At 41.9% G+C, this 25,243-nt stretch overlaps 1 protein-coding gene across 6 annotated transcripts in view; it reads right to left on the minus strand.

Moving 5' to 3' along the window:
• Positions 1-25,243, minus strand: part of LOC126299589 (band 7 protein AGAP004871-like) — a 260,008-nt gene that overhangs the window by 75,222 nt on the left and 159,543 nt on the right. Inside the window, exon 1 of one of the 6 annotated variants that reach the window (XM_049991608.1) lies at positions 18,476-18,670. The exons of the other annotated variants lie outside the window; for them this stretch is intronic. Within the exon in view, the coding sequence (XP_049847565.1) occupies positions 18,476-18,542 (67 nt within the window). The 5' untranslated portion in view covers positions 18,543-18,670. Of the gene's footprint in view, positions 1-18,475; positions 18,671-25,243 lie in introns of those variants that run through there. 6 annotated transcript variants of the gene reach the window in all.

Genomic DNA, 25,243 nt, shown 5'->3' on the forward strand with positions numbered 1-25,243 from the left:
AATAGAAGACGTAGGAAATACCCAGGTGAAAGAAGAGCAGAGGAAGGAAATGGAAGAATAAACCAAGACAACATCCTCGCTCCTCTCCCAGCGCAATCACCCTCTCCACCAGCCCGACGGAAACTGTGGCGAAATATATGTAATCATCGTCCCCAATAGCATCGGTACTTGGGAAGAATACCATAAAAAAGGAGTCATTACGTGTATTATCGGGGAAATGAGAATTTACGAGAATATCTGTATTTCAGGTATAGGAAGGTAATATTTCGCGTATATGTCTGGGCAGAGGTGGAACCGGATTTGGAGATATCTAGAAAAAAACGTGAGGCAAGAGGCGTCCCCTCACCATATCTACCTCTTCGGTAGACTACTAAAATAAAGGCTTTAAATCATGTGGAATACTCATTTTTCCGTGGGAAGGCTCAGACTCAGGCAGCAACTATATTTGCTAACGACTGATAGCATTTGCTGTATGCCATTGGCCGAGTGCATCTGGACATTTCTCAGTGGGTGTTGCATACAGAAAAGATCGCTCCGCAGCTGCATTGCGGGAGGTTCTCTTCGCGTAGGGCAGCGCGGGAGAGCGGTCAGGCGCTGCAGTCATGGACTGTGCGGCTGGTCCCGACGGAGGTTCGAGTTCTCCCTCGGGCATGGGTGTGTGTGTTTGTCCTTAGGATGATTTAGGTTAAGTAGTGTGTAAGCTTAGGGACTGATGACCTTAGCAGTTAAGTTCCATAAGATTTAACACACATTTGAACATTTTTTTTTCCTTCGCGTAGGATGTTGCCGTGCTTGAGGTAAGTTCCACCAACATGGGTGAAACGTAAGACAACAGCTTCCCTTCGAGAAGGACGAAGCGGTATTTCCACTTTTTGGTGGATGCTTTTAGCGGTCGCAGTCTGTTGAGTTGGACGTCGATCGCCAATTCTTCTTCCCATTTTTCTAAGACACGGCGCCTGAGATGCGCCCGTAAAGAGAGTTTCTGGGATTTGTATTGGAAACAGTTTCATTTTGTGATGCTCGACTTTCAGGAATATGCTTGCACCTTCTTGGGATTAGGAGGACTGACGAGAACATTTAACAGAATTTAATAGCGCTTGATTGTATCGTATACCATTTCATCCAAGGTTTTTTTTTCTTTTTCTTTTTTGCGCTGTGAGGCAGTGGGTGACTTATTGACTCGACTGGCTGTTACAAATGGATATTGTCGACTATAGATATTTACGAGCTGTCATCTCGGTTTTGTAATTTTTGTTCGAAAGTGAGCTAGAGTCCAAATCCTTAACCGTTGTCAACAACTGTATTACTGGTCTTTAGTGAGAGGTTGTACGAGAAAGTTCAAAGAAGGGCAGTGCGTTTTGTATTATCGCGAAATAGGGGAGCGAGTGTCGCTGAAATGATACAGGTTTTGGAGTGGATGTCATTAAGGCAAAGGCATTTTTCGTTGTGGCGGAATCTTCTCACGAAATTTCAATCACTAACTTTCTCCTCCGAATGCGAAAATATTATGTTGACGCCGGCCTATGTAGGGAGAAACGATCAACAGAATAAAATAAAGGAAATCAGAGCTCGCACAGAAAGATATAGGTAACCGTTTTCTCCGCGCGCTGTACGTGATTGGAATAATAGAGAATTATTGTGAATGTGGTTCGATGAACCCTCTACCAGGCACTTAAATGTGATTTGCAGAGGATCCATGTAGTTGTACGAGGGTCGCTCAATAAGTAACGCCCCACATTTTTTTTTTTTTTTAAATGCCATTAATATACATAGACAAACGTCCTTGTTGGTGCTTCACATTTGATGTTTGTTCTGTGCGCCGTCGAAGTTTCTAACAGCTCTGGCAAATAGCAGAGCCGTAGTACAGCGTCAAAATGGCGCCTACACAAGGCTCACGTTACAAGCAGCGTGCTGTTATTGAAATCTTTTGTGCAGAAAAATAGAAACCGTAGTGCACATCCATAAACGTTTGTGTGCAGTGTATGGCGTTGCTGCAATTGCTAAGAGCACAGTTGGCCGATGGGTAAAGAAAGTTACAGCCTCAGGAAATGCAGAAACAGAGCTCCATGATCAGCCATGCTCGGGAAGTAGTGTCACAGCCACTACTCCAGACCAGCTGAATCGTGCGGATGCCATTATTCGGCCGACCGGCACATCACAATTCGACAACTAGCTCTACAGTTGTCGGTCAGCATTGGCAAATCGTCTGCAGTGATCGAGACTCTCAGATAATCAAAGAGGTGCTCACGATGGGTTCCACGAATGCTCACAGCGGACCACAAGTTTCAAGGAGAGGCTATTTCATCTTAATTGTTGGAGCTTAAAGATTCTCTACAGAGAACACACTTTGAAGATGATGAGAGTGTCAGTCATGAAGTGAAAACATGGCAACGCCTACAGGACAAGAGGTTTTACCAGCAGGGAATACATGCTCTTCCACAACGTTGGTGTACGTCCATAGAACGTGATGAAGACTACGTAGAAAAATAGGACATGGACCAGACATATTGATGTATATTGTCACCAAATTCTGACTCTTAACAATAAATATGTTCTGAGAAAAAAAATTGGGGCATTACTTATTGAACGACCCTCGTAGATCCTCCATTACTACCAGGCAAACGAGGTAAAGCAATTAACATGTTTTCACATTAGCCCCATCCCATATATTCTATTGACTGAGAGATTGTGATACGAATCAGGTACATTCCAGTCTCTTATGACTTAGTTGATAACTTAAACTGGTTTTGTGTGTCTATCTTCTCATAGCCAAGTGTGCCTTAACATTTGCTTTCTGCAGTTGTACGCCTGGATTTAAACGGATTATAATCTCAAGCCCGAAATGTCATACATTATACTGCAGTTGCTGTTTTTTCGAGGCTGCTTTATATTGTTATTATATCACAGGGCGCGTCTCTACCATCTGCAGCCATTCTAACGGCGTTTCTCAATATCCGAGAAACCACGTATAAACTACAAGCATTAAAATTAAATGAATTGATAAAATTACTACATGCGTTGATGAAAAATAAAGTAGTCGAGTGTAGGTTAAACGAGGATATTACGGAATAAGTGGAAATATCTTCTGAATGGATGTAAACAAAGACAGCTGCCCAGTTCCTGCTAGCTACTGCTGTTACCACTGGCCCGATAAATTCGACCACAGCTGCATTTCATCCGACACGCCGAGACTTTAAAACAATCGACTGAGGTGTTAAGGGAACGTATGTTGCTAACTCCGGCGGTTTGCTTAACGAGAATGCCGCCGAAGTGATCAACACGGTAGAATGGAGGAACTCCAAACAACCTACAGAAATGTGCCACACATTTCGGGAAGCAGGTTTCTCCGCACGTTACTGTTGAATTTAAGGGCGACAACGACGTCGCTGGAGATTGAGTACTTCTGCATTGTTCTGATGCGATGTCCATGAAATACAGCGTGTCGTCTTTTAATATTTTTTGTGGAATCTAAAATTTAAAAACCTCTCACACACCGGCCTGATTTAGCTTCACTGATCAGGATAGTAAAAACATGCATATGTTAAGGGAATTTTCATTCACAAAGCAGGCTTATCACATTCACACAGTTCAATACTGTTCTATCCTGATTAAATTGAGCTTAACTTAAATTCCATAAGGCAATGAAGCAATCTGGAAGTCTCGGTGCGACGAAAATTGTCAGTCGATCTCCTGGAAACATTTGTAATAATTATTAACTTTCGGTGATCACATGGGGAAGACCGGAGATCTGGTGGTAAGACCGTGTTAGCCTATTTATTTGAAGCAACTGGATATCTTGAGCATACAAAACGGCAGGTTCGTCCAGTGTAAATCAGACGTTCCCCACTGATGCCATGCAACACAGCGTAGTAAGCAGACTGTCAATAATAATCAGTTAAATAATACGCGAACACACTTACTTTAGTTTAGTTCATGTATTAAATTCCTTCTCATACAGAATCTAACCAAGATGACGACTAGCTCAACAATACATACATATACATCCTCCTCCTTTCACGACTAATCGGCAAGAATTCCTTCATTCTTTTCATAAGAGAAAACATAGATAGCAGAGAAGCTATTCTATGGAGTAAATGGACGCTCCAAGGAATAATTGGGCTTGAAACTACTTTGCATTGATAATCGGTAAGATCAGAAGAGATATTTCGAGATATGTACTGAGTTATATCATTTATAAAATTTCTGAAAATATCGCGGAGAGATCGGTGCAAGAGACATTACAGTCTGTCAAGGAATCATTTCAGTTGTTCCAGAATAAAGACCCAGGAGCTATCGATGACAAGTCATGCAGCGAACGTATTACGTAGGTCCACATAGGAACAGAGAAATTTTAAGTACCGATTCCTTACCAGTGTACAGTATTAATATGACATTACAGTGATGTAACTTCTTTGTGATTTTTCATATCCATAATGGTTTTATTACAAAAATGGTTTAGTTATTAAAATTTAAACTACGCAATTACCTTACTAACTGTTTATTCTATAAGTAAATCTAAGTATTACCGATTGCTGCGAGAGCTTGGACAAAGCCTAATGAATTCCCTGATCGCGGGTGTTATTTAGTGTTGTTGCTCCGATTCTATAACTTGGATTGTTCCAAGATAATAATTTTTAGAAAAAGACAGCGGCTGGTAAAAATACCCGCCCTTGTTCGAAGTTCAACAACTGGGTAGCGCTGCTCCGCGGTCAGCCTGTTCAGTTGGTGCCGCCGGTTGTCTTCTGTCTGCTGAACAGGGAAATTTTTAAGAGGGGGCAGAGTTAGTAACGGTCATCTCCTTCGCAATAGCAATGTCTGCTGAATTCGTAGAGATTCGACAATCTGTTCATTCGCTAAGTTGCTGTGGTACGCACCAGCGTTTTTCGTAACAAAGAATAATCGCTCAGTGCCAAACGTCATATCCTCCTCAAACCGCATTTTTTTTCAGTAATCACTAATTTAGGTAATAAAGATTCCGCTGCGCAACTGCATACCACTGACAATCCTGTCCTTTGTAACGGAAGATAATTGAAGCCGACATCTGCAAACAGACTAACCACATGCTAGGTGAATACGTTTATCGGCCCTTCTTCTGCTGGTTCTCGTTCCACACTTCACTTTCCACATTTAATTTCATGTTCTCCGACAACTGTCTCACGACTTCATGGCTGGGTTTTCCCAGAACGCTTCAAATGCGTGTTATCCCTACGTAAATATCTCTCGTGACCTGAATTTAAGGTTGACTTGTTCATATTTATCATAATGAATCATTTTCATTCATCTTTTCATGAGTTACTGTAAAGTAGAATAGATTGTGTAAAACTCTGGGCGTTACCAGTTAAAACTGAAATTGGGAAACCTCGTCATTTCTTTTGTTGATTACAAAAAAAGGGCTCTGAGCACTATGGGACTCAACTGCTGTGGTCATCAGTCCCCTAGAACTTAGAACTACTTAAACCTAACTAACCTAAGGACATCACACACATCCATGCCCGAGGCAGGATTCGAACCTGCGTCCGTAGCAGTCGCAAGGTTCCGGACTGCGCGCCTAGAACCGCGAGACCACCGCGGCCGGCTGTTGATTACATTCGTAATTCAGTTACAGAGTTTTTAATTAATGAAACTTTAAAATCGTTGAGCGCGAACCTTCTATGTTCTTAGACACACCAACAGTTTTAAACACACTTTATTCTTAATTTATAATTACTTAGCAGGAGTGATGCTATCTAAATGGTTTATATCACAGGGATAATATACAGCAGAGATGAAGAGCCGCTAATTCCATTACCACTTAGCTAAGACAGCAATACTCATTTTATACAGTAAATCACGTCCTTGTGCTAAAAACACTTTTCTTCACGCACGTTGCTTCAAAAATTTATCTGTGGATGTTACTAGACTACAGTGTTGCTATATAAATTGCACCAAACCACTTCGATCTCTCCCGAGGAACACTGGTCTATGCAAAAAGAATGTTTACTAGCTTAGTCCTACAGCAGACGGTAAGTCCTTGCCTTATTCCGAACCGGGAACTGGTCCACTGAGGCAGTTATACGGAGATATAGTTTAAAGTATGTCAGGAAGTAGATCTAACTAATGACTGAATCTCAGACTTTTGCATTTGTCGCATAGCACACAAGTTTTGTTTATGAAACTTTACGTCTTACTTGGGTACACGTCTAACAAATGATGTTGAAGAAGTAACAAGCTCTTATTCAAATACAAAAATCTTGGGCAATAAATAAAATGATGTTGAAGAAGTAACAAGCTCTTATTCAAATACAAAAATCTTGGGCAATAAATATGGATTTAAAGTAACATTGGTATATAAAACATATTCCTCCATTAATGGGGAACTCCTCCCACGAACAATGGACGTTGCCAAAGTCGGATGGCTTGCATGCCTCTACACAACAGATAGTAGTATCGTCGGTGCAACCACAACGGAGGGGTATCTATGGGGAGGCTAGACTAACCCGTGTACCCGAAAAGGAGCAACAACCATTTCAGTAGTTGCAAGGTAACAGTTTGCTTGATTGATTTGTCCTTGTAACATTAGTCAACATGGTCTCGCTATGCTTCTACTGCGAATGGCTGAAATCTAGGGAAAACTACAGTCGTATTTTTCCCGAGGGTATGCAGGTCTACTATATGGTTAAATGATAACATCCTTTTGGGTAAGATATTCTGCAGATCAGGAGAAACAAAATTGGCGTTATACGGGTCGCAGCATGGAGATCCTTTAATCAGGCACGAAAGGTAAAATTTAAAAAGGGAAATGAACAAGTCAAAGTTGGATATAGTGGGGATACGTGAGGCTCAGTTGCAGGAGAAACAGAACTTCCAGTCAAGCAAGTACGGGGTTATAAATGCAAAATCAGGTAGGGGTTGCTACAGGAGTAGGTCTAATAATGATAAAGTAAGAATGCGGGTGAGCTACTTTGAATAGCATAATGAACGCATTGCCGTAGCCAAGACTGACTCAAAGCCAAAACTCACCACAGCAATACAAGTTTAAATGCCAAATAGTTTCGCAGATGGAGTTAAGAGACTGAAAGAATGTGTGAATAGCTAAAGGAGATTATTCAGGTAGCTAAGGGAGACGAAAATTTAACTGTGATGAGTAAGTGGAATTCGATAGTAGGAAGAGAAGGAAAAATAATAGGTGAATAAGGACTGGGGGAAAGGAATGAAAGAGGAAGCTGCTTGGTAAAATTTTGCAAAGAGCATAATTTAATCCTCGCTTAAACTTGGTTTAAGAATTGTGAAAGAAAGTTGTATAGGTGGGAGAGACCTGTAATGTTCCAGACTGATTGTGTAATGGTAAGACATAGATTTCAGAACCAGATTTTAAACTGCAAGACAGTTACAGGGGCATATGTGGACTCTGACCATACTTTATTGGTTACGGAATGTAGATTAAAGCAGAATAAATTGACAAAAGGTTGAAAATTAAGGATCTGGTACCTGCATAAGTTGAAAGTTTCAGAGGGAAAATTAGGCAACTACTGACTGGGACAAGGTAAAGGAATACAGCAGAAGACGAATGGGTAGCTTTGAGAGATGAAATAATGAAGGCAGAAGAGGATGAACTAGGTAAAAAGATAAGTCGTAGTAGAAATCACTGAACAAAGGAGATACTGAATTTAACAGACGAAAAGAGAAATTATGCAAATGCAGCAAACGGGGCGGACAAAAGGGAATGCAGACGTCTAAGAAAATGAAACTGACAGGAAATCCAGAATGGCTAATCATAAATTGCTGCAGGACAAATGCAACACTGTAGAGACATGTATGTCTAGTGGAAAGATAGATACTGCCTACAGCAAATTAGAGAGATCTTTAGAGTTACGATAAGCAGCTTTATGAATATGAGGTCCGATGGCAAATCAGTACTAAGCAAGAAAGAGAAATTTGGGATGTGGAAGGACTATATAGAGGGTCTATGTAGGCGAAACAAACTTGAGGACTATATTAAAGAAGAGGAAGTAGGTGAAGATGGGATGGATGATATGGTACTGTGAGAATAATTTGTCGGAGCACTGAAAGACGTAAGTGGACACAAGGCTCATGGAGTAGACAACATCCCTCCCAACTGACTTCCTTGGGAGAACCAGCCATTATGAGACTATTCCACCTGATACAGAAGAAGGAAAAAACCTGTAACAGCTTACCTCTCGGAAGATCATTTTTGTCCCAGAGAAATGTATGAACATGTGACGCAATTCTGACCCTATGTGTTATTTTAGACGATAGGTTGAAGAAATACGGTTGAAGAGAGACAGACCTAAGTTTGTAACATATGTAGGTTCAAAGAACGATTTTGACAATGTTGACTACAACACACTCTTTGACATTTTGAAGGTAGATGGGATAAAACACAGGGAGCGAAAGGTTATTTATAACTTGTAAAGAAACCAGTTTGCAGTTCTAAAAGTCTAACGACATGAAAGGGTATCTGTAATTGAAAAGAGAATGAGACAGATTTGTAGCTTATTTCCGGTGTTATTCAATCTGTACGTTGCGCAAGCAGTAAAGGAAACCAAGACGAAATTTGGAAAAAAGAAACAAAACCTTTGAGATTTGTCAATGATACTGTAATTCTTTTAGAGATGGCAAATTACGTGAAAGAGCAGATGAACGATATTGGTAGTGTCTTGAAACGAGAATTTAAGATGAACATCAACGAAAGTAAAGCAAAGGTAATTGAATGTAGTCGCATTAAATCAGACGATGCTGAGGGATTTGATTAGGAAATAAGACAAGAAAAGTAGTAGATGAGTTGTTCTATTTGGATAGCAAAATGACTGATGATGGAAGAAGTAGACAGGATATAAAATGCCGATCAGTAGTAGCAGGGGAAGTACGGTATTTCTGAAAAAGAGGAATTTGTTAACATCTATTATACGTGTAGTTAAGGGTTAGTAAGTCTTTTCTGAAGGTATTTGTCTTAAGTGTAGCATTTTACAGAAGTGGAAGGTGGACGATAAGCAGTTCACAGAAGGAGAGAACAGAAGTTTTGGAAATGCGGCGTTAAAAAAGAATGCTGTACATTAGACGAGTAGACCGAATAACTAATGAGGTGCGGAATCGAACTGGGGGAAAAAGAAATTCATGTCACAACTTGACTGAAAGATGTGATTGGTTGATAGGACACATCGTGAGGCATCATTAAGAGATGAAGAATAGGTTAGCGTGGAGAGCTGCATCTAACCAGTCTTCAGACTGAAGACCAGAACAATTACAATATTAAACTTTAAACCGGTAACATTCAGGACAGAAATAAAGGGTAGAAGGTTCGTGTAGTCATCTATCCAGTTTTCATACAGGGTGTTTCAAAAAATGACCGGTATATTTGAAACGGCAATAAAAACTAAACGAGCAGCGATAGAAATACACCGTTTGTTGCAATATGCTTGGGACAACAGTACATTTTCAGGCGGACAAACTTTCGAAATTACAGTAGTTACAATTTTCAACAACAGATGGCGCTGCAAGTGATGTGAAAGATATAGAAGACAACGCAGTCTGTGGGTGGGCCATTCTGTACGTCGTCTTTCTGCTGTAAGCGTGTGCTGTTCACAACGTGCAAGTGTGCTGTGGACAACATGGTTTATTCCTTAGAACAGAGGATTTTTCTGGTGTTGGAATTCCACCGCCTAGAACACAGTGTTGCTGCAACAAGACGAAGTTTTCAACGGAGGTTTAATGTAACCAAAGGACCGAAAAGCGATAAAATAAAGGATATGTTTGAAAAATTTCAACGGACTGGGAACGTGACGGATGAACGTGCTGGAAAGGTAGGGCGACCGCGTACGGCAACCACAGAGGGCGACACGCAGCTAGTGCAGCAGGTGATCCAATAGCGGCCTCGGGTTTCCGTTCGCCGTGTTGCAGCTGCGGTCCAAATGACGCCAACGTCCACGTATCGTCTCATGCGCCAGAGTTTACACCTCTATCCATACAAAATTCAAACGCGGCAACCCCTCAGCGCCGCTACCATTGCTGCACGAGAGGCATTCGCTAACGATATAGTGCACAGGATTGAACACGGCGATATACATGTGGGCAGCATTTGGTTTACTGACGAAGCTTATTTTTACCTGGACGGCTTCGTCAATAAACACAACTGGCGCATATGGGGAACCGAAAAGCCCCATGTTGCGCTATCTGGACATTCTTCATGAATTTGTGGCGGTACAGACTGCCTTAGACAACACTGCGAACACCTCGTGGTTTATGCAAGATGGTGCCCGGCCACATCGCACGACCGACGTCTTTAATTTCCTGAATGAATATTTCGATGATCGTGTGATTGCTTTGGGTTATCCGAAACATACAGGAGGCGGCGTGGATTGGCCTCCCTATTCGCCAGACATGAACCCCTGTGACTTCTTTCTGTGGGGACACTTGAAAGACCAGGTGTACCGCCAGAATCCAGAAACAATTGAATAGCTGAAGTAGTACATCTCATCTGCATGTGAAGCCATTCCGCCAGACACGTTGTCAAAGGTTTCGGGTAATTCCATTCAGAAACTACGCCATGTTATTGCTACGCATGGTGGATATGTGGAAAATATCGTACTATAGAGTTTCCCAGACCGCAGCGCCATCTGTTGTTGACAATTGTAACTACTGTAATTTTGAAAGTTTGTCTGCCTGAAAATGTACTGTTGTCCCAAGCATATTGCAACAAACGGTGTATTTCTATCGCTGCTCGTTTAGTTTGTATTGCCGTTTCAAATACCCCGGTCATTTCTGAAACACCCTGTAAATTCACGGTGGGCTGGTTTTCGTCTGTTATCCCTCTAAGATATTGAATTCTTTGAATTGTTCGTCTGTGGATTGATACAGTGTCTTCGCACTGCTGCACTAGCTGCAAACGAAAGCTCCCCGACTTTCATCCCTCGTCGAAAGTAACGAAGGTCTCCTACTTTGCCTCATCAGTACCTGGTCAAAGAAAGGCAGTTGCAGCACACAATGATCACTATTGTCCCCCACAGTTCTCCTGACAATTCCCTCAGTGCTCCTAGTGTTATCATCCTGTTACTTTGAACAGTCGGCAGCTTCCCTGAGCCGATCGATGCGAACTGTTTCAGTATGTCAGTTTTTCAATGTACCGTCGAATGCACCTTCGTGATGTGCTGCTTGCTTACACGTTTCCATTTTCATGTTCAGTCTACTTTGTTGATATCCGTAAGAAGTATTATTATTCAGTATTACCAAAAATTAATAGCGTTCATATACTTATTCAATTAACGTGAAAAAGTTGCTGCAAATGGTATTCGCGGCTATTTTCTACAAACACACTGCAGAGCAACTGAATTGGCGGAAAGTAGAAGCAAGACGAAATTTTCACTAATGTTTTCTAACAGAACGCACAGCGTCCAGAATTTGCATGCAGAGAGTTTCAGGTTAGATTGCGATATTCATTTGGTTCAAATGGCTCTGAGCACTATGGGACTTAACATCTGAGGTCATCAGTCCCCTAGAACGTAGAACTACTTAAACCTAACTAACCTAAGGACATCACAGACATCCATGCCCGAGGCAGGATTCGAACCTGCGACCGTAGCGGTCGCGCGGTTCCAGACTGTAGCGCCTAAAACCGTTCGGCCACCCCGGCCGATGATATTCATTTGGCTTGGTAGTTGGGTGCGTGACGATTCCCTTCAACATGTCTGCACTACGTCATATAATTCTGTAGAATTCTCCGCTCCTTTGTCACACGGCAATCGTTTTTTTTTTTTTTTCCGGCACTTGAAGTTCAGAACTGGAACATCAATCACCCAAAAATTCTCGACAAAATCGACTTTCGAGTTTCCCGACCATCTCCATTATCGTAAAGCATGGTTGTTTTTCCGACAAGCAAAGTGGCCCTTTGATAAGTTACAAGCGTGACTTGAGGGGTGGGGGCTGGGTTCGTTTACTGGCGAAATCAAATTTTTGTACAAAGGTATAAGTTCTACGAGCATTTTCATGAAGTTTCAAATACATAAAGATGGAAAAAATTAATTTGTAATCTTTTTTATTTAAACAGGCTCGATTAACAATCTTTTGTAAGGGATCGGTAATTAAGAATTTAACTGGATTTTCGTGTACATTATACAGGGTGAGCCACTAACTAGTTTGGTACTTATTTTCTGATAGCGGCTACCGAGACGAATCCAATGATGTGTAACAGTAAGATCTTTGAAGGTCAAAAAGGTGTCATGAAAGTCCATTTACAGAAGGTGCTTGAAGTGATGACCATTAGTATCAATGCAGTGCTGCAATCTTCTTACCATGGATTACGTGGTATTCCTTTTCACATCGGCACTTACCGAATCACATGCTCTGACAATTCTCTCTCGCATATCTTCAGGTGTAGTTGGAACGTCTTTATAAACAATGCCTTTTACGAATCCCCAGAAGAAAAAATCCAGAGACGTCAACTTGATGGAAACGAAGAGATAATGCACAGCTGGCAACGATGTCTCATTTTAACAATCCTGTTGTGTCAAACAGTAAACTAGTGGATGCAACTACGGTATCAACTCTGCTGAGTAACCTTCATACATACGATTGACGGCAGATACTCTGCCAGTTGTACATCAACGAGCGCGTACCCGTAACTCCCTCTCGGCTCACTGCCATAGTGAAGTTTAAAGCGCCTTTGCCTCTTTTTCCAGTACACTTTTATACTTGCCTCGCGACAAAAGCAAGACAGAAATGCAGGGAAAAAATAAGTCTAGTATTTCTGCAAAGAAAACAAATTCGTAACTTCTCGGATCATCAAATACGGCAAGGAGCTGGAAGAACTCAGCCAGTCTAATCTAAATCGTCACGGTACAATATAAAAAGATATGTGCACTACTGTAGATTATCGTTTAGGAATATGTTCCAAAGATGTACAGGGCAGAAGAAACAGTTCCCCGAAGGAAGGAGAAAAGCCTGCCGTTAGATATATTTAATGAGGCCGAGGTAATTAATTTATAAGTTCCTGGATATGGTGGGTCACGTGGATCAACACTGCTCGTCAATGATAGCGTTCTCTGCGAAAACGATTTCCAGGAAGGCATTCGCTACGCAAACAACTGTTTTTCTTTGACTGATCTCTTACGTGACAAGCGATAAACAGTGGCTAACCCACTAAGTAGTCTTCCTTCTCTTTACAGGTCTGTCTCACCAAAATTTCTTACTCGTACTGACATTTCCATTTTCTCAAAGAACCAGTTTTATTGTTGGGCTATGCGTGTACTGACAGGTTTCAGATAGATTACATAATAATAAGACAGAGATTTACGAACCAGGTTTAAATTGTAAGACATTTCCAGGGGCAGATGTGCACTCTGACCACAATCTATGACCTGTAGAATAAAACTGAAGAAACTGCAAAAAGGGGCGAATTTAAGGAGATGGGACCTGGATATACTGACTAAACCAGAGGTTGTACAGAGTTTCAGGGAGAGCATAAGGGAACAATTGACAGGGATGGGGGAAAGAAATACAGTAGAAGAAGAATGGGTAGCTCTGAGGGATGAAGTAGTGAAGGCAGCAGAGGATCAAGTAGGTAAAAAGACGAGGGCTAGTAGAAATCCTTGGGTAACAAAAGAAATATTGAATTTAATTGATGAAAGGAGAAAATATAAAATTGCAGTAAATGAAGCAGGCAAAAAGGAATACAAACGTCTCAAAAATGAGATCGACAGGAAGTGCAAAATGGCTAAACAGGGATGGCTAGAGGACAAATGTAAGGATTAAAGGCTTATCTCACTAGGGGTAAGATAGATACTGCCTACAGGAAAATTAAAGAGACCTTTGGAGAAAAGAGAACCACTTGCATGAATACCAAGAGCTCAGATGGAAACCCAGTTCTAAGCAATGAAGGGAAAGCAGAAAGGTGAAAGGAATATACAGAGGGTCTATACAAGGGCGATGTACTTGAGGACAATATTATGGAAATGGATGAGGATGAAGATGAAGATGAAGATGAAGATGAAATGGGAGATACGATACTGCGTAAAGAGTTTGACAGACCACTGAAAGACCTGAGTCGAAACAAGGCCCCCGGAGTAGACAACATTCCATTGGAACTACTGACGGCCTTGGGAGAGACAGTGCTGACAAAACTCTACCATCTGGTGAGCAAGATGTATGAAACAGGCGAAATACCCTCAGACGTAAAGAAGAATTAATAATTCCAATCCCAAAGAAAGCAGGTGTTGACAGATGTGAAAATTACCGAATTATCAGTTTAATAAGTCACAGCTGCAAAATACTAACGCGAATTCTTCACAGACGAATGGAAAAACTAGTAGAATCCGACCTCGGGGAAGATCAGTTTGGATTCCGTAGAAATGTTGGAACACGTGAGGCAATACTGACCCTACGACTTATCTTAGAAACTAGATTAAGGAAGGACAAACCTACGTTTCTAGCATTTATAGACTTAGAGAAAGCTTTTGACAATGTTGACTGGAATACTCTCTTACAAATCCTGAAGATGTCAGGAGTAAAAGACAGGGAGCGAAAGGCTATTTACAATTTGTACAGAAACCAGATGGCAGTTATAAGAGTCAAGGGACATGAAAGGGAAGCAGTGGTTGGGAAGGGAGTGAGGCAGGGTTGAAATCTCTCCTCGAGGTTATTCAATCTGTATATTGAGCAAGCAGTGAAGGAAACAAAAGAAAAATTCGGAGCAGGTATTAAAATACATGGAGAAGAATTAAAAACTTTGAGGTTCGCCGATGACATTGTAATTCTGTCAGAGACAGCAAAGGACTTGGAAGAGCAGTTGAACGGCATGGATAGTGTATTGAAAGGCGGATATAAGATGAACATCAACAAAATCAAAACGAGGATAATGGAATGTAGTCGAATTAAGTCAGGTGACGCAGAGGGAATTAGATTAGGAAATGAGACACTTAAAGTAGTAAAGGAGTTTTGCTATTTGGGGAGCAAAGTAACTGATGATGGTCGAAGTAGAGAGGATATAAAATGTAGACTGGCAATGGCAAGGAAAGCGTTTCTGAAGAAGAGAAATTTGTTAATATCGAGTATAAATTTAAATGTCAGGAAGTCATTTCTGAAAGTATTTGTATGGAGTGTAACCATGTATGGAAGTGAAACATGGACGATAAATAGTTTGGACAAGAAGAGTATAGAAGCTTTCGAAATGTGGTGCTACAGAAGAATGCTGAAGATTAGATGGGTAGATCACATAACTAATGAGGAAGTATTGAATAGGATTGGGGAGAAGAGAAGTTTGTGGCACAACTTGACCAGAAGAAGGGATCGGTTGGTAGGACATGTTCTGAGGCATCAAGGGATCACCAATTTAGTATTGGAGGGCAGCGTGGAGGGTAAAAATCGTAGAGGGAGACCAAGAGATGAATACACTAAGCAGATTCAGAATGATGTAGGTTGCAGTAGGTACTGGGAGATGTAGCTTGCACAGGATAGAGTAGCATGGAGAGCTGCATCAAACCAGTCTCAGGACTGAAGACCACAACAACAGCAATGCGTGTAAAAGCGGTGAATGACAAATTGTTGGTAAATAGACGTTACGTCACAGAAACCTTAAATCAGGATGGCCGCGCGCGGATTTCAATAGTGCTCCTCCAGAATACGAGTTCAGTTTCTCCGACAAATGCATTCTACGGCTAACTTAGCAGTTTTAAGTTTTCTACGGTCGCCTACAGCCATCATAGGTGTTAACTTATTACGATGCCTGTGAATTATATTCCACCACAATCGCCACTGAACTCTTAACTACCAGTGAGACATACTATATCCACACCTAATATCCCCACAACTGAGATACAAAATCAATTAATGGGGTGAAACATGACGCTAATTAGTAAAGCTAGCTGCAACCACGAAACGAGATAAATGTTCTGGAGATCCATTTCCGCAGAGAAATACAAGATTAGATGATTAGACAAGAGAGCGCAATTCAAGCATAATTACACACTGGCTTTGTTAGAGTATGTTATTAGGCATGGGACGATACGAAAATGAAAGATTTATTTATTTTTCTACATATTTTTTGTAATCTCATCAAAAGAAATTACATTCTGAAACAAATTTGGCCCTGGCTTTTTGAAGGAACCATCCGCGTAAAATAATTTTGGGACAGATAAAAAAATGTCTGTTAACGGTTATTTGATCAATGATATCACCGTCGTGCAAATATTTTGAAATGAAGGTTGTGTCACACTGATCAGCAGCGTAGCCCGAGTTTTAGGAGGGTTGGAAAGTAGCGATTTTGAGGTGAGTTGGAGAAGCCAACGAACGTTATATGGCTATTTTTTCATATGTTGCGCATTTCGCTTTATATTTCCATCCCTGCTAAAACCCCCATATTCTCTCATTGTCTGGTATTTTCAAGTTTTTAGTACCAACGTTAGAAGGCGTTAATAGTAAGAATGCCCCTGTCCAAATATCCCCATTCTCAAAGGTGCCGCTACGTTGGTATAATACTGTACGTATGATTGTATGGCGTGATAGTGGCCATAGTGGTTAGTTAGTGCTGAAGAATAGTTGTCTGTTGATAGCGTCAGTCGCTCTCCTCGCGGCTTCCGGAATAAATATACCGGAACCTTCACCCATTAGAAATGAAATACATTAGCATTTATTCGTAGGGGCTATTCATTACATCCAGCAATGTACTGGAACAAATTTGCTCAACACATAGTGCTGCACTCTTCTGAAACACTAAATGACGTATAATTGGCTAATGAATTGGCAAGGATGTTGCTGCCCTAACAATCAGTACTCCATTAAAATAAAAGAGAAATCTGAGAACGAATTAAGTCTTCTGAGGCAGTAAAGGAGTCTTGACAAGGTTCAGGTATGAGAACAACAAATCTATAACACAAGAAAAATCGAAATAATTTCTATAAAACAACGAACGCGATCTGGCGAAAAAATAATTATGTTGGCCCATAGACACGATAGCGTGTTAGAGTACACGCCCACTAAACAAGAGAAAGTGAGTTTGGGAAGGACCAAAGTTCTCAGAAAACTTTATACAGGGACAGCACTGCCGCTAGCCTACATTAAATAGAAGACATCCCAGCCACGAATACCACCAGCACCACCAAATAAAGCAGTAAATAAACGTCATGCCTCCAAGCCTAGTGCAGAGACGTGGGCTTGATGCCAGTTTGTGGGTTTGTGTGTCGAATTCGCGGCTTAGTTTATCAAACAGCTTCTCATTTGGCCCCACGAAGCACAGTGGGCCCCCTCCTGCAGACCTTTCCGCAAGAATAAAACTTGAGATAGCTCCCGAAAATCTAACCCGGCACTTCCGCTTCAATTCCTAGAAGTACTAGACCACTACTGTCTTTAAACTCTACGTTTTTACCGGAGACGCAGTTCGTAAGGTTCTGACAGTAGAGACTTGGATATGAGAAGTGCCGGCCGGTGTGGGCGAGCGGTTCTAGGCGCTACAGTCTGGAACCGCGCGACCGTTACGGTCGCAGGTTCGAATCCTGCCTCGGGCATGGATGTGTGTGATGTCCTTAGGTTAGTTAGGATTAGGTATTTCTAAGTTCTAGGGGACTGATGACCTCAGATGTTAAGTCCCATAGTGCTCAGACCCATTTGATATGAGAAGCGCCGTCGTCTGTGATCAATGGCATTTACATAAGCTGTCTGAAGTGACTGTAATTAATCACACGGAACGTCTCAATTCGTGGATTCCCACTTAAAAGTTACGTAGTGCACCCTCCCCGCCCCCCCCCCCCTTTGTATTTTTCGTAGCGTATGTATGATATATGTACATTATAGGCATCAAAATAGTCCGATACTTGTCCATATTCTAATATATGCTTTCTGATTTTATCTTGTAGTTTCAATTTTTACAACGAAAAGCGTGTTAAATATGGCAACTGCGCTAAATACATCGCGAACTTGGACAGCAGGCTACATTACAAGTTTATCTTTAACTAAGGCCTCTATTTCTCATTCACATTCGTTAGCCTCGCCAACTCACACCCAAATTATCACATTCCAACACAACTTAGACCTCTGACTTTGCCACAGATGTCTACCACCACAATCAATTTTCCGGGGAGGACCACTGTCACACTCTAGCCGGTTCTCTCACTATTGCGCACAACTTCAGTTATTTCCACTGTTTCCCTGTAGTCTTACAATGTAGCTTCGCTCCGTGAAAGATACAGACGGCGGCATATCTTAAAATGTTGCCGTACCTACTTATTACGCAACAGGCATTTGACCGCAGATGAAATTTTAGTACGTTCGGGTAAGAAATAGGAGGCTAGATACCACAGGTAGAAAACATATTACAACTGTGCAGGATCAGAACGGAAGCATACGTCTGTAACGCATTCGAGAACGTTCGGCATGGCAGCACTGTAACTCGTTGCGGTGGACAGAAGGCACGAGAGAATGGCAGATTTGCGCAGAAGCGAACGCCGAGGCCAGATAAAGCGTTTGAGAGCAGATAAGCCGCTGCAGTAGTCACCTCTTGACGGCTTGTAGCCGGACGCTCGGTCGACGATCACCTCCCGCATGTCGACTTGGCTCTCCATTCGCAGCGGCGTACAGTCGGTGGCTAGCACCGCTTCCTCCTGGCACGCCGCCAGTCAGGTGACGGCTCGAGTACACACAGCGCCGGGAACCGGCAGGCGCGCGTCGCTCACTAACGGGCCCCGCGCACTGCCGCCGATATCTGTCGTTCCACGATGCACGTCTATCGTTCTTGCAATTCCCGTTGGGCGGGCTCGTCTCGTGCGTAGCGCTGTGTGTCACTGGGGACTCCGTTAAACACGTTGACTCCCACTGGGCCTCAGGGGGGCGAACCTTCGGCTGTAACCGCCGGCGATCTCGTGAAAGTCAATCTGATAAGGTAGCGGGAAGTACAAACTGTTTCAATAACCGCTGACGTTCAAACCCGCGTCCGGCCATTCTGATATAGGTTTTCCGTGATTTCCCTAAATCGCTCCAGGCAAATGCCGGGATGGTTCCTTTGAAAGGGCACGGCCGAGTTCCTTCCCTGTCCTCTAATCCGATGAGACCGATAACCTCGCTGCTTGGTCTCCTCCTCCAAACAACCCAACCCAACCGTATTCCGATTACAGGATACGCCAACGCTTTAGAGAAGTTGTCCTTCCCCAGTTTCGAGCGTTTGACTAGACGGTTAACACTTCTACAATGAAATTAACACCCTTAGCTGCTTACAGGCGTTGATATACGTCAACGGGGCAGATGAAAATGTGTGCCCCGACCGGGACTCGAACCCGGGATCTCCTGCTTTCGTACATGTCCGAAAGAACAGATACCATCTTCGCATATATATGGTTAACACTACCGCTACCCCAAGAGCACTACCCGACCCGTCCGCCTTCCTCACAGCTACTCTGACAGCTTAACTCCTACGATTTCTTTTCTTTTTTGTTATTCATATTAGAGCCTTCGATACCGCCCGTCACCTATGACCAACGATGTCACCATACCCTACATTCCGAAAAACTGACGCAAAAAATAATTGTCAATGTTCTGTTCTCTTTTCGTTTGCGCGCACACAACGCCACGCGAAGTCATGATTACGTCACTGGCCAAAGCCTACCTCCTGTATCCTCCCAATGAAAGCGGGAAGCGAGTCGTCTATGGGGTCAGTTCCTCAGCAATTGTTGTGGTCTTCAGCCCGAAGACTGCAGCTCTCCATGCTACTCTTATCCTGTGCGAGCCTATTCGTCTCCAATTAACATCTGAGGTCATCAGTCCCCTAGAACTTATAACTACTTTAACCTAATTAACCTAAGGACATCACACACATCAATGCCCGAGGCAGGAATCGAACCTGCGACCGTAGCGGTCGCGCGGTTCCCGACTGAAGCGCCTAGAACCGCTCGGCCACAACGGCCGGCAATTTTCTTGTATCCCAAATTTTATTCAGTACCCACTTCCCTCATTAGTTACGTGATCTATCCATCTAATCTTCAACATTCTTCTGTAGCACCACGTTTCGAAAGCTTCTATTCTCTTTTTCTCTAAGATGTTTATCGTCCAGGTTTCACTTTCATACGTGGCTACTCTCCACACAAATATTTTAAGAAGAGAATTCCTAATTCCTAAACCTATATTAGATGTTAAGAAATGTCTCTGCCACAGAAACGCTTTTCTTGTCATTCCCAGTCTACATTTTGTATCCTCTCCACTTCGGCCATCAGCTGTTATTTTGCTGCCCTAATACCAAAACTCATCTACTACTTTAAGTGTCTTGTTTCCTAATCTAATTCCCTTAGCAGCACCTGGTTTAATTCGACTACATTCCATTATTTGTGTTTTGTTTTTGTTGGTATTCATCTTACATCCTCCATTCAAGACACTGTCCATTCCGTTAAACTGCTCTTCCTAGTCCTCTACTATCTGCGACAGAAGTACAACGTCATCGGTAAACGGCAAAAATATTTCTTCCTGAATTTTAATGACTACTCCAAATTTTTCTTTGGTTTCCTGTACTGCTTGTTCATTGTACAGATTGAATAACATCGGGGATAGGCTACAACCCTGTCTCACTCCCTTCTCAACAACTGCTTCCCTTTCATGCCCCTCGACTCATAACTGTATTCTAGTTCCTGTACAAGCCGTAAATAGCCTTTCGCTCCCTGTATTTTACCCCTGCTACCTTCAGAACTTCAAAGAGTACTCCAGTCTATAAATGCTATAGTTTACGGTCAGTATTGCCTTGTGTGATCCTACATTTGCCCGGAATGCAAGCTGATCTTCCCTGAGGTCGCCTTCTACCAATTTTTCTATTCTTCTATAAAGAATTCGTGTTGGTATTTTGCAACCATGACAAATTAAACAGATAGCTCGATAATTTTCACATCTGTCAGCTACTACTTTCTTTGGAATTACAATTAATATGTAAAATTTGTAAAAAATGCAAGGATGTAGAAGCGAGTATCACTAAGGGAAAGATAGATACTGCCTACAGGAAAATTAAAGAGACCTTTGGAGATAAGAGAACCACTTGCATGAACATCAAGAGCTCAGATGGAAACCCAGTTCTAAGCAAAGAGGGGAAAGCAGAAAGGTGGAAGGAGTATATAGAGGGTCTACACAAGGGCGATGTACTTGAGAACAATATTATGGATATGGAAGAGGATGTAGATGAAGATGAAATGGGAGATACGACACTGCGTAAAGAGTTTGACAGAGCACTGAAAGACCTGAGTCGAAACAAGGCCCTCGGAGTAGACAACATTCCATTAGAACTACTGACGGCCTTGGGAAAGCCAGTCCTGACAAAACTCTACCATCTGTTGAGCAAGATGTATGAGACAGGCGAAATACCCTCAGACGTAAAGAAGAATATAATAATTCCAATCCCAAAGAAAGCAGGTGTTCACAGATGTGAAAATTACCGAATTATCAGTTTAATAAGTCACAGCTGCAAAATACTAACGCGAATTCTTCACAGAAGAATGGAAAAACTAGTAGAATCCGACCTCGGGGAAGATCAGTTTGGATTCCGTAGAAATGTTGGAACACGTGAGACAATACTGACCTCACGACTTATCTTAGAAGCTAGATTAAGGAAGGGCAAACCTACGTTTCTAGCATTTGTAGACTTAGAGAAAGCTTTTGACAATGTTGACTGGAATACTCTCTTTCAAATTCTGAAGGTGGCAGGGGTAAAATACAGGGAGCGAAAGGCTATTTACAATTTGTACAGAAACCAAATGGCAGTTATAAGAGTCAAGGGACATGAAAGGGAAGCAGTGGTTGGGAAGGGAGTGAGGCAGGGTTGTAATCTCTCCCCGACATTATTCAATCTGTATATTGAGCAAGCAGTGAAGGAAACAAAAGAAAAATTCGGAGTAGGTATTAAAATCCATGGAGAAGAATTAAAAACTTTGAGGTTCGCCGATGACATTGTAATTCTGTCAGAGACACTAAAGTACTTGGAAGAGCAGTTGAACGGAATGGATAGTGTCTTGAAAGGAGGATATAAGCTGAACATCAACAAAAGCAAAACGAGGATATAAGCTGAACATCAACAAAAGCAAAACGAGGATAATGGTATGTAGTCAAATTAAGTCGGGTGATGCTGAGGGAATTAGATTAGGAAGTGAGACACTTAAAGTAGTAAAGGAGTTTTGCTATTTGGGGAGCAAAATAACTGATGATGGTCGAAGTAGAGAGGATATAAAATGTAGACTGGCAATGGCAAGGAAAGCATTTCTGAAGAAGTGAAAAATGTTAACATCGAGTATAGATTTAAATGTCAGGAAGTCATTTCTGAAAGTATTTGTATGGAGTGTAGCCATGTATGGAAGTGAAACGTGGACGATAAATAGTTTGGAGAAGAAGAGAATAGAAGCTTTTGAAATGTGGTGCTACAGAAGAATGCTGAAGATTAGATGGGTAGATCACATAACTAATGAGGAAGTACTGAATAGGACTGGGGAGAAGAGAAGTTTGTGGCACAACTTGACTAGAAGAAGGGATCGGTTGGTAGGACATGTGTTGAGGCATCAAGGGATCACCAATTTAGTATTGGAGGGCAGCGTGGAGGGTAAAAATCGTACAGGAAGACCAAGAGATGAATACACTAAGCAGATTGAGAAGGATGTAGGTTGCGGTAGGTACTGCGAGATGAAGAAGCTTGGACGGGATAGAGTAGCATGGAGAGCTGGATCAAACCAGTCTCAGGACTGCAGACCACAACAACAACAACATGTAAAATTTGTGAACTGTCCCAATACGCTGAATACGTGAGCTACATCATATGACATTCTTCTAACTTGTCTTCCACTTACAGCCGATACCCTTAATATTCCATAAGCGATTCAAGAAATCGAAACAAGGATTCCGACAAACTGTAGTATGCAAATAGGTGAATGTATGACCAATGCTCAAAGCTTTATTTTATCTAGAAGTATTCGTGAGCACCTGGAAGGAGAAGCATATTGATGCAACACTTGTTACAGCCCACAGCGAAACTTTTGCAAAAAGAGGGCTATGAACGTGCTAAATATGAAAGTCACGACCGAATGCGAAGTGCAGTTTCGTTTTTTTGTCACAAAGATAAGGCTTTGTAGATACCCTGAACGGTTCATGAAATATCCGGAGTACCTATATTCCAAGTTTAGAAGTTTTAGATAAGGCAGAACTTTCATCAACTCGAAGATTGGTTTGTAAATCACATGTTTTACTACGCGTAATGCTATAGGAGATAGTATACCCTTGCCCCCGCCAGACCTTTGAACTGAGTTACCCAGGCAGTTATAGGGAGACCTACGGTTTATCGTGGACTACGACACAACTTGTCCCTGAAATTAACAACGCACTAACAAAAGTGAAAGAATCCGTACGGGACAGGAAAATATCCATATAATGACCAAGGATTGAATCCTCAACCTCTGGATCGGTAATACGACACCTACTCAGCCATCATGCCCTGAGTAAAATAACCTCTTAAGAATTCCTCAGTTTTTGAGGTGCAGTTTTATTGTCGTCACTCTAGAGCAAGCATTACAAAAATTAGTATTCTCAGTGTTCTCCCTCTTAACAAACGCATTGTGGCGTGGTATGCAATCTTTCCAAAGTACTTGTAATTATGATTTAGTTTTCTTACACGTTAAATGCTTATATCTGGTAATAAAACCAAATACGTTGAGGTGATAAGTCATGGAATACCCCCTAACATCGTGTAAGACCTCCTTTTGCCTGGAATAGTGTAGCAGCTGGACGTGGCATGGACACAACAAGTCGTTCGAAGTCCCCTGCAGAAATATTGAGCCATGCTGGCGCTATAACCAACCATAATTGCGCAAGTGTCAACGGTGCAGAATTTTGCGCACGAACTGACCTCTCGATTATATCCCATAAATGTTCGATATGATTCATGTCGGGTGATCTGGGTGGCTAAATCATTCGCTCGAATAGTCAAGAATATTCTACCGACCTATTGCGAACAACAGTTGTTCGATGACATGGCGCCTTGTCATCCATAAAAATTCCATCGTTTGGGATCGTGACGTCCATAAATGGATGTAAACGGTCTCAAAGTAACCGAACATCCAGAGAACCCAGTCCATTCCATGTAAACACGACCCACACTAGTATGGAGTCACCACCAGCTTGCAGAATGTCTTGTTGACACCTGGGTCCTTGGCTTCGTGGTGTCTGCACCACACTCCAGACCTACCATCCGCTCTTACCAGCTGAGATCGGGACACATCTACATCTACATGGATACTCTGCAAATCACATTTAAGTGCCTGCCAGAGAGTTCATCGAAACACCTTCACAATTCTCTGTTATTCCAATCTCGTATAGCCCGTGGAAAGAACGAACACCTACATCTTTCCATGCGAGTTGTCAGTCATGTTTTTGTCATAGCCTATGAAGCTGGAAACTAAATTGGTTCGTGAGCGAATAAAAACTACTGCAAAGCATTATTAATTGTTTTGTCTTTCTTTGGTGAGCATTGTAGTCTTACAGAAGGTCCCATCGGATTAGGGAGGACGGGGAAGGAGGTCGATCGTGACATGTCAAAGGAATCATCCTTATACAAGGAAGTGGGATGGAACAGAAAAAGCATAGCCTGAGATACAACTCAACAGAATGAGAAGAGGGCGCAAAATACAAATCAGAATGGTCAGCTCCCAGTACAACAATACGACTCGGGTTCCATACGCACGACGTGTGTCATAAATAGCATATGGTAAACGTAGAATCACTTCATTTTCTCAATAATAAAAGAAACTGTATTAAACGTTATATTGCAAGCAACTGTCATACGCTGAATAACCCTTATATTTTGCAGAGAACTGAACAAGAGATAAATAACAAAACGTCTGTTCAGTCAACAACTATTTCAGCTCATGGTGTTTACCAGATGACCTTTAATAAATATCTTACAGATGCGTAGCACCAAACATTCAAGATGTTTGCGTCAACAATGCGTTACATCAATGTTCCACACAGATACGAGGAAATGACGTTCCAATCAAAGCTGTTCCGAACAGCTATGAGCTAAACCTGAATGAGCACTAAGAGTGAAAATGAAAGATGCTAGTCTCATTTACACCCACTTTCTGTTTGTCCTTTGACGCATCTAAACGTTTGGTAGCAAATGCAGTCTTGTGGACAACTTATTCTCTGACTTACGTGCACTTGCTTTTATTTACTCTACCAAAAATATGGATGCACTTCAGAAATATTCCTCTGAACTTCCTGTAGCTGAAGACATATGTAGCTCAGGAAAGTTTTCGTG

Source organism: Schistocerca gregaria, chromosome X (genome assembly GCF_023897955.1).
Source record: "Schistocerca gregaria isolate iqSchGreg1 chromosome X, iqSchGreg1.2, whole genome shotgun sequence".
NCBI lineage: Eukaryota > Metazoa > Arthropoda > Insecta > Orthoptera > Acrididae > Schistocerca > Schistocerca gregaria.